Source organism: Furipterus horrens, unplaced genomic scaffold (genome assembly GCF_987537825.1).
Source record: "Furipterus horrens unplaced genomic scaffold, mFurHor1.1.pri manual_scaffold_2, whole genome shotgun sequence".
In the NCBI taxonomy this organism is placed as follows: Eukaryota; Metazoa; Chordata; class Mammalia; order Chiroptera; family Furipteridae; genus Furipterus; species Furipterus horrens.
In genome coordinates, this window is record NW_028327172.1 from 112,935,212 (window position 1) to 112,946,402 (window position 11,191).

The following is an 11,191-nucleotide window of genomic DNA, read 5'->3' on the forward strand; positions in this document are numbered from 1 at the left end:
CCCTGTGTCACCCAGTCACTTTTGGCTATCTCAAAGACTAAATATAAAAAATATATATTACTAAAAATAATAAGTAATTATTTAGAATATATAAGCACAAAGTTATGTGTGAAAAGGAGTGGGAATGTAACATAAGAGACAAATACATAGGATACATTAAATGTTTGTGTTAAGATTGTAAACTAAATTTAATAATGAATAGTGACTGGAATGTAGTGTGAGCTCAGTTATAATGCTAGTATTTAGTCTTAGGAGAATATTTTAGTTAGTTATGGCACATCCATGTAATGGAGACTTTTTTGCAGCCATTGAAATAATCTTTTTAAATCACTTTTGATTATTTTGAAAATAGTTATGATACAAAAAAACTGAAGAAATTAAAAAGACTTTGTACGATACTAATTATCTGAGAAAATTCAAAAATAAAGAAAATAAATAAACATTTAACAGCAGTTATCTTGGGTGATTTAAATATTTTGTCTTTGTGCTTTTATGCATTCACAGTACAAACTTTTAAAAATAACATTATAGTCAAAGTATATTTTAAGTTTATAAATCAGTAATAAAGGTCTCTAATGATGACAAGAAAATTTGGAAGATGTTTTTATTTAAATGAGAAGAAGGTAAGAAATAATTCTTCTTGGAAATTTTCAGGTTTAAATAATCATAAGTCTTTCAAATGCTCTTTTGTTCCTGATAAAGAGATGAAGGGAAGTTAATGTTGGAAACATAGTTCATAGTTCCCTACTGGTGAGAATTAAACCAATAAATCACATGAGATCTGTGGGTAATCATTGTAGCTGGCAAGAATAGAGCATATAGCATTAAACTTTAGACCCACATTTACTTTTTGGATCGAGGTTGACACATCAGGAAATGAAGTGTGAGTATAAGCAGCATAAGAAGTTGGTTTATTTTTTGAAGTTAGGGTAAGGGAATATCCACGGAGAAACACGTTATATGGAAGAGAGTTCCAGAGAGTGATAATACTGAAGTTGTCATTAAATTTAGCCAAGTCCTTGATGTCAGAAGTTTTAGTTCATTGTTGACTACACAGATTGCAGAAGCATATGGAAGCAATTAGGGGAAAGTAAATGGAGACTGAGGGTACAAGCTGCATGTTTGTGGAGCTTGACTAGATAAAAGGGATAACATAGGATGAGATCTAAAAGAGGCAATGGGGACTCTGGTGTCTTCTTTCAGAGCGGAGGAAATATGAGCAGGAAAGACCCAAAGGAGAAGACAAAATTGATGATTCTCTGGTGGCGGACCAGACTGTGATGTATATGAGTGAGTGATGTCTCATTATGAGCAAATGGCCGGTTCTGCAGCAAGGCTGAGGAGTTAGATTTCAGATAAGAAGAGAACTCCTCTTCTGCTGAGATTGAGGGAAGGAAGCTCTGTAGATGTGGGGGAAAAAATCAAGAGACAGGCAGCTGGGGCGGCAGAGCAGTGTAATATGTGTGGGCAAGGAACACTGGATCAAAAGATGAGACCGGCTCTCCATGAATTAGATGCATGACCTGAGGCCATGCCCAGTGGTTAGTGGGCTTATTTTCCTCACCAAGTCTATTTTTCCTTCAATCAATGGGAATACAATACATTTCATATAATTTTCCAAATAATATGGAAAAAGTTATTAAATTTAGAAAATCCCTTTAAAAGCTGTAATACTTCCTTATAAGTAGATGGTAATTTTTATCATGAAATGTGGTGGGACGAGGGATACATGAGGACAGATAAAAGTTAAGAGTTTTCAGAAAAATTCATCATAAGTCTCAGTGAAGTGTTCTTGACCAAAGAGAATGGAAGCAGCTCGGCCAGCTGATGGCCCTGACAGGAGCTTGTTAATTCCTCTGACCATTGCCCAACAACCTTGTTTTCTGAATATAATGCCATGGATGAGTGCCTAACATATGTGAGCTTAAAAATTCTTCTTGTACACTATCTTTATTTACCAGTATGGATTATGTTTATTGGTCCTCTTATTTCAAAACCTCACTGAGGCTTCTCCCATGGTGACCTTTTAGTTTTATTGTACAGTGCTGGATGCTATGGAAATATCTTAGAATCTAGATGCGCAGTGGGTCTGTGGGAACAGAAAGATTCTCACGCATAAAAAGCTCCATAAAACATCTACAGCATTGTCTTAGGTTGCTCGAGAAAATGCATTCATATTCATAATGTACTGCATAATTATGAGTCCTGATTTCTGTATTTCCCAGTGTGTTTTCTCAGCTCTGCTGTATTCCCAAATTGAAGGAGACAACACAACTTTACAAAATTAGAATGTTCTGTTTTGTATGTTGCAGTTTGGCAGAACTCTATTTTTAATTTGTTCATCATTGATCCTAATAAAGACAAACTGTCATTGTAACCATTGCCTGGAATGCAATACATTAGTTTTACTGTCTCTGTAACAGCTGCTCCTGTGTTGCTTCCTCTGTCATTCAATAATGATGTGGTCTTTTCTACATGCGGTGCCAGGAAAGCCGGGAGAGCTCACAGCACAACACCTCCCTGTGAACTGAATTAAGTACAGGGAAATCTAATTGTATGTCATCACTGTGTTTTTAAAACTTATTTCACACACAAAAAGGAACATATAGAAAGAAAACACTTCATTATATGTGCAGAAAAAAGGGATAAATATGATTTTAAAAACTTTACAATCTTTGTAAGTTTTGCCTTTTACCTAAACCCTCTTGGCCTCAGTTTCCTCATGTAGAAACTGAGAATGATAGCAACTGTCTTTCTGCTTCTCTGAGGATCAAATGAGCAAACTTTGTTAACTTTGTATGTCTAGCAAATAGATGCAAGGCTATCACATATCGGGGCAAAATTTACAACAGTGACTTAAACCTCAATGCATATAATAGCTTGAAAATTCATCTCCATTATTTAAAAAATATTATTCTGCCAAAATATGTTGCTTGTTTCTCTGCACATGTTTGCAGGGGTCTCCTGAAAGAATGCTTGTGACCTATTAAGATCTCAGTTTAGGATGTGATAGCCAAGACTGTGCCCAAAGTTAGAAACAAAATATCCTGTAAGGCAAAGAAAACTGATGATGTGGCCAGCAATATGTTGTTGAAATGTGATGTAAGAATCGCCTTCTTCCTGGAGCCTCCTTTTCCCAAGAATTGTCTGTAATGGTCAAATGTGCTGCTCAAACTTCCTTCTAGGGGGCAGCAGTGCCTTGGAATTTTGCCAACTTTCTTTTGTGTTTCTAAACTTAGTCCAGTGACTCGGGTCTTCTTCAAAGAAGCAAATCAAAAGAAGTAAATGTGTTAATTATATTATTGCATACTGATATTAGAAAAAGGTAATAGTCTACCCAAAGTTGTTAGAACAGAAGGGTTATTGGAGACCATTTATAAAAGAAACATCATAAAATGGTACAGTTAATAGAAACTACTATATTACAAAAGACTGGGCAGAGGTGAGAAGTCCTCATTTCACTATTGAATATGCAAAGTTTATTTTTACTCTCACACTTGATATATACTTTATTGCTATTAAAATTAAAGTTACTAGGTATAAATATATGTTTGTTTAAAAAATAAAAATTAAAGATGTGTGTTTTTAAGTGTATGAGAATTAAAATCTGCTGGATAAAACAGTTTTCCAAGAAGTATAAATAATTTTAGGAGGAAATGCAAATGAACCTAACTCTGACTTGGGTTTTATTGAATTTGCTTTTATTTCTTAGAGATATGTATTGACTTGATTTTATTTATTTTATATGAGATTATGATTTTACAAAACAACTCAAAGTACTGAACAGAAATCAGCACAACTCTTGACGTCTATGCTAGTCCTCTAGTGATTGAGATACTACGCATTAGAAAATCTTGACACTAGATTATGCATAAAGTTTTATTTCTTTTTTTAACTGACCAAAGTTAATTATAACTTGAATTATTAAGACCTTATTAAAAATGTTTTCAAAGATTTTTTAAATTATACTTTTGCATTATGATCCCTTTTATCACTATTTGTTAGGCTTTTGTGCCAAACTCTAGGGACAGACAGGGTGTGACTATTGTGGCCACGGTGACTCAGATGACTGTGGTCATCCAGCAGGAGAAAGATGGTGGCTCTATCAGTTGTTACTAAAAATGAACCTATAAGATCTTTCCTTTCCTTATACCATTCTTATCTGGGTGGAATAAGGGCACTATCATTTTACTTCTTGTTTTCAATCACAGATTCTCTTCATGGCATTTTTATATAATGATACTTCAGAATTACAATGGGATGAGGAGAAGAAAGAAAATGTTCATCAAGGTTTCTAAACTGTTCTTTAATAATCTCGCTTACTATATATTACTGACATTTTCCCTTTCTCCAAGGGAAATAAAGTAATAGACCAAATGGGGAAAACTCTTTTCTGAGTTATATATAACTTATTTTTTTCACTAAGTTCTTAATCATCACTCTTAATTGCCAAATCTCAGTGCTATGAAAAAAACACATTGTCACTAACCATATAATGAGATCTAATGTTATTTATCTAGATTATATTAACTTTTTAATGGCTTTTTTTTTAATGGCCTTTTTTTCACTCAACATTTAGTGAAAAGTGCAATTATTACTGGAGAAATTTAAATGTCCTTCAAACATGCTGTTCTTTGTTTTTTATTTAACATTTCCTCTCACTTATTTAAAAATATTTTATAGGCTATTGATGCAATGGGAGTGACACTTCAAGATAAATTCAGAAATTCTCCTTTAGGATCAATCATTAGACATGAAATGTGAAATTCTGTCACGCTGACATGAATGACGGCTACTATAATCACTAGCTTCTCTTTTATTAGGTGTTTTTTATTAATTAAACATAAAGTCTACCATTGTCCTTATTAAAGTGCTCATCTGTTTTCTTTTAATTTCAAATATATTAAAAGTGAGATTTGGTATTAATTAAAAACTTAGAATTTATGAAGATTTTAATTGCAAACAACATTTCAGTGGTCAGCATGTAGATGATTCTTAGTTCTGTTTGATAATAAACCTATTATTGAACAATGACAATACAGAAAAAAATCATTTTAATAAAAATATATCATCAACTCTATTGTCCATGTGCAGCTTAAAACTTGTCTAGATGGGGGCAGATAAGAGGAGAGGTTTAACAGCTCACAGTCTCCTTGAGGAGTTTTAAATGTTTACACTGACATCTGAAAACTCCACTTCCATTTTGAAAATTTGAATGGGTTAAAAAAATTTTTTAAAGTTTAAAAATTACCTTAACCAGAGACTATTGAAAAAAAAAAAAAAAAAAGACCATTTTTGATGGTGACCTGTAGCATAGGTATTTCCCAATTAGCATCTTTGCATGTTTCTCCTCTGGCATGAGTCAGGTTTAGCCTTGTCACACCAGGCTTTTAAGGGGAGTTCTATCTTTGCAGCCCAGGCTACATGTGACAAGACTGAATTGGCACACTTTACTGTATAGCTCTTGTGTTCCTGGCAGTGCTAGGCTGGCTGATACCTCTGAGAGAAGGCTCAGCTGTCACTCAGTGACCCATTAACACTACTGTTCTATCCTATGGTGTCATTTTACTTATTCTCATGGAGATAACGCTCCCTGGAGATCTCCGTTACCTGCAAGAATGAAAGAGAACAGTGGAGAAAGGCTAACTATCAAAGAGGGAGCAAACATCACAGCAAGACCATGAATTCCAACAGCAGAATTTTAAATTGAGTGAAAAAATGAAGCCCATTATGATAGCTTGGTTGAGAAGGTGGGGGGAGGACTGAGTTTTAAGAAAGATCATAACTTTTTAACAAGCTATATTCTCCCTCCCTCCTAAATATCAAAAGAAGTATCCAAAAATAATCTTGTAACTAGATGTAGAAAAAGCAGCTGCTTTGAACATACCCTAGGGAAATTTGGGTAAGAATTTATTCACAAACAGAGATTTTTGAATTTTATTTGTATGTCTATTTACAAATAGGCGGTGGATATAAAATAGCATGCACTGAGGTGAATTACTTAAAAATCTATATAGAGCAGGATCCCTGGTTATGATTGGTTTATTCAGAGACAATATCACCTATTTAGTAAAAGCACAAAAGAGAAAAATGATATGTAATCATTGTAATCCTAGGCCCAAGACTGCTTTTGTCCTGTGGTATAACTGTTACCATTTGCTTAAAGAAATGCAATATTGCTCTTTTTTAGTCCAAGTTGTATACTGTTGAGTGGGTCACTTTATAAGAAATTATACTTTCTAATGTTTACCATATAAAGAGGTATTTATAAGAACACGCTTCTCAACTTCTCAGTCTAAGGCTGGTACTATTTAGATTGACACACAAACAAAAAACAAAAACACCTAAATCTTGATGTTTTCTATGAAAACCTGTTGAACACATTGATAGGAAGACTAAAAAGAAAAAAGTAAATTGATCAGGAATTAGGAATAAAATTGGCTGGACAAAATTCAGGATTATAAGAAAAGTGCCATATCAAAAAATTGTTGTTATAGCAATCTGCATCTCAACACTTCAATTTTCCCGACCGAGTAAAGATTATTTCTGTGTTTAGGCTGCTTCCACCTCCCCAGGTGACAGGGATGTTAGAAGCCAAGGGATAAAAGTGGTATAGTCTTCTGGAGTACCAACTTTTCTTTAAAAAGTGTTTGCTTGTTTTTAAGTGAAGTACTTAACCTACAAAATAATTTACAGATTTTTTTTAACATTGAAATATATATGGTATATTTTGGAGTAGGATAAAATATTCATACATGTGTTATGGATTTATGAAAAGATGTTAAAGAAATATTGGTAAGCATATCTTTGGTTTAGTCTATCAGAACTCTTTGTGTCCCTTGGGGATTGCATTTGTTCCTTTCTTCCAGTGACTGATACTGGTTCGAGAAGCAATGCTAAACAGCATTTATCAGGGAAAAGGGACTCAGATTATTATGTTGTAGCAATGACAATGGCCTTAATTAGGATCAGTGTGTAGTTGAGTCAAGTCTTCCCGTATAAGAAACAACCTTTATTAATTTTATATCCGGAAGACCCTGTAGAAATCCACCAATCCAGACTGGTGGCCAACGATCGACTCAATGCGCCTGATGTGGCTTCTGTCACCAGTGAGGCCACTGTGGCGTCACGTGCTTTCGAGCGAGAACGAGGTTGGAAGGCGACACGGGACCCAACTGACTCCAGGCAGTTGGGAGTTGCCACCGCTGCAGCCACTGCCGCCACCACCTGCTGTCCTCCATGAGGAAGATGCTCGCATCTGCTGTGTCCCGCGTGTTGTCCCGTGTCGCCCAGAAGCCCGCTAGCAGGGTGCTGGTGGCGTCCTGTAACTATTCAAATGATGCTACATTTGAAATGAAGAAATGTGATCTTTATCGGATGGAAGAGGGTCCCCCGGTCACAACAGTGCTCACCCGGGAAGATGGGCTGAAATATTATAAGATGATGCAGACTGTTCGCAGAATGGAATTGAAGGCAGATCAGCTGTATAAACAGAAATTCATTCGTGGTTTCTGCCACTTGTGTGATGGTCAGGAGGCCTGTTGTGTGGGCCTGGAGGCCGGGATAACTCCCACCGACCACGTCATCACTTCCTATCGCGCTCATGGCTTATGCTATACTCGTGGGCTCTCCGCCCGATCAATTCTTGCAGAGCTGACAGGACGAAGAGGGGGCTGTGCTAAAGGAAAAGGAGGATCCATGCATATGTATTCAAAGAACTTCTACGGGGGAAATGGCATAGTGGGCGCTCAGGGACCCCTGGGGGCTGGCATTTCTCTGGCCTGTAAATATGCAGGAAACAATGAGGTCTGCTTGACTGCGTACGGTGATGGTGCTGCCAATCAGGGTCAGATTGCTGAAGCTTACAACATGGCAGCCTTGTGGAAACTACCGTGTGTTTTCATCTGTGAGAATAACCGTTATGGAATGGGAACAGCTGTTGAGAGAGCATCAGCCAGCGCTGATTACTACAAGAGAGGCCATTTTATCCCTGGACTAAGGGTAGATGGAATGGATGTGCTGTGTGTTCGGGAGGCAACTAAGTTTGCAGCTGACTATTGTAGATCTGGAAAGGGGCCCATAGTGATGGAGCTGCAGACGTACCGTTATCACGGACACAGTATGAGTGATCCTGGAGTCAGTTACCGTACACGAGAAGAAATTCAGAATGTAAGAAGCGAGAGCGATCCAATTATGCTTCTCAAAGATAGAATGGTCAATAGCAAGCTTGCCAGTGTTGAAGAATTGAAAGAAATTGATGCTGAAGTGAGGAAAGAGATTGATGATGCCGCTCAGTTTGCTACAACTGATTGTGAACCACCTTTGGAAGAAATAGCCCATCATATCTACAATGACAATCCACCGTTTGAAGTTCGTGGTACAAATCAGTGGATTAAGTTTAAGTCCATTAGTTAAAGGAACACTCTGTAAATTTATTTTTAGTCCTTCAAAGGAACATTCATGGTCAACTTTAAGACAATGTGTGCCCAATTTTGTTAAGAAGGAATCAATCAAATCCAGAAAACAAAAGTCTTGTAAATGTTATTAAAAGAAATTGAGATTAAGAGTCTGTTAAAGGAGATCAGTGAAAACTACACTCAATTAAAAGGGATATTACATGCAATTGTACATCATTGCATTAGATGACACTATATAGTTAATCAGTTAGTAATTTAAAAGACAAACTGAAGCACATTAAAATTTTCAGGAGTTTATCTGAGCATACATTAATTAGAATCAGGCAGTGCCAAGCAAAAGGCAGTTAGGAGCCATCTTCCAACAGGAGTTTGGGAGAGGTTTTCATAAAGAAGCAAAACAAAGTGATAATTTGATTGGCTATAGCTTAAGTGGTTGCCTCATTTAGGAAAACCTAGTTGGCACAGGCTTGTGGTTGGTGGTTGTAGAGTTTTATTTTCTCAGATTTGAGCATGTTGAGTCTGGCTGATGTTTGGTTTGATTATATAGGCTACCAAGGCATTAGAACCACCTTAGTCTGATGACCACTTTGTTTAATTACTTAAACAGTGTGAATATCTTAAAGAGTATTTTAAATGTGTAAAAGTCTATAAGAGAAGACAGAAAAAAACACAATTATTTAACTTCCCAAGTTATTTTTTGTAATGATTCTATTTGATTTAGCTTTATGTTATTTGAGTAAATACTGTTATTCAAAGAAAAAATAGTTCTCCATCCTACCAGAAGTTTGTGAGTAAAGTCCTGTCCTGAGGTAGAGAGGTAATTTCAAGCCTCACCAAGGTGTCAGGACAACCTACTATTATGCAACGTACAATAATAGTTTACTTGAATTAACCAGTAACACAACATACTATAAAAGGGTGCCTGTGCATACACATCTACATGCATATTCAATATTGACATTGCAGCCATCATTATTGAAGCTGACGATTTCTCCAGTGAAACATAATATAGGGGCAGAGAGACACAGGAGACGGACATTTTTTTTCATGGTATACGTTATTGCATTATTTTTAGCATACTGACTTAAAAGAAATACACAAAGTAAAATCTAGGGGAAAAAACAGCATTTTGCTTTAACATTCAGGTTAAAGCTAACCTTATTTTATAATCCACCTGTACAATTATTATTTGTTGCTTAAAGAACTACCTTGGTAAGTTTTAGACTGAAAAAGTAAATGAGCAAATATGGTGACATCAGAGAAGTAAAGCAGAGGAGGTGATATTGATAAAAAGTTGAAAATAAAATTTGCTTTGGCTAGAACTGATCATTCACAGATAACTTGCTTTTTTTTCCAAAGGAGAATCTCATTTGGACTAAATAGGTTTGCTTTTCAGTCCAATTCCATGTCAATTAGCAAGTCACGACTTTGTAAAAACATTTTTTCACGGTTATTTTTGGCTAATGACCTAAAATCCTGTTGAGCTTGATGTGTGGCATATCTTAACACTCCTCTGAGACAGACTTACTAAAATCAAAAATCAAAATTTGTCAGTGATTTAAAAATAGTTTGTAAAAAACACGAAAATAATCATTTTTTAAAGGTTAAAACCCATCACTAGAAAAAACAATTGTTATTATGCATGGTGATGAATGTTAACTACATTTATTTTGATGATCACTTCATAATATATGCATATAACAAATCATTACATCCACCTTTAACTAATATTATATTGTATGTTAATTATATTTTATTTTTAAAAAGCTTAAACCTTTTAAAAAATATATAGCATCTACTTCTCCAAATGAAAGCTAGACATTTTCTAACAGAAGACCAAAAGTTTAAAGGCCTGTGAGTGCATGAACATGTGTGTACATATATGTATAGGTTTAATCTCCCTATCTTTCCCCAAACAGGTGTGTACAAGTAAGATAACCATAACATTCTGAATTTAGAAAGAAGAGGTAAGCATTGTTTATTTATAAATCAGTGATGTTACTAGCTAATGTGTTTTGATGATTGAGATTCAGCTTAGAGTCACCTTGATTGGATTTTTTAATTAAAAATGAAAAAGATTTCATAATAGGCAAAACAATCACAAAAGAATCTTATACTTTTTATTTATTAGGACACACTTATATTTTCATAAACTTGCAAGTGGAAGATAAGCTGCTCAAAGCTATTTTCTGTGTACAATATACAGAAATAATTTTAAAAGTTTATTGATATTATGGATTCTTTTAATATCAGTAAAACTTAAGATGCAAATAATTGATTAGAAATGAAACCATCACTAAACCAAGCTATACAGAGAGATCATTTCAGGGAAAAAAAAATCTAATTTTGCTATATTAGGGAAATAAAGTACACTTGTCACAATATACATTTTAAAATATCATTAAAGTGTGGAGTTTTCAATGTTTTCTATATTAAATTATGTCCAGGCTTTTGGGTGTGTATTCAAGAACTACAATCATATCACTGGTTTCACACAATTCTATAATGATGCCAAACAAAACAAATAAGAACAAAAATACAAAAAGCAAAACAAAAACCCATGTTGTTTTCAATTAGATCAAACAATAAATTAATAATAAGCTATAATTTAGAGAGGTGTAGAAATGAGACATCTGGATTCTGTTTCCTGTCTATACTACTATGCTGCTCAGTCTATTGTATCCACATATGAGTAGACCTAATAAGCCATGATGGTCATAAGAATTTCACTGTTGCAACAATGCTAGAATATCAGAGAAGGAAGAGTTCCCATT

At 35.0% G+C, this 11,191-nt stretch overlaps 1 protein-coding gene across 2 annotated transcripts; it reads left to right on the forward strand.

Moving 5' to 3' along the window:
- The first annotated feature begins 7,239 nt into the window (after positions 1 to 7,239).
- PDHA2 (pyruvate dehydrogenase E1 subunit alpha 2) lies at positions 7,240 to 8,415 on the forward strand. Of its 2 annotated transcripts, XM_090267954.1 has the most exons (2): positions 7,240 to 7,764; positions 7,846 to 8,415. In XM_090267954.1, the coding sequence occupies exons 1-2, from the start codon at positions 7,240 to 7,242 to the stop codon at positions 8,413 to 8,415; spliced, it is 1,095 nt and encodes a 364-aa protein (XP_090124080.1). The 2 variants fall into 2 exon arrangements, with proteins under 2 accessions (XP_090124080.1, XP_090124079.1); XM_090267953.1 differs by having other exon boundaries at positions 7,240 to 8,415.
- The last annotated feature ends 2,776 nt before the right edge of the window (positions 8,416 to 11,191 follow it).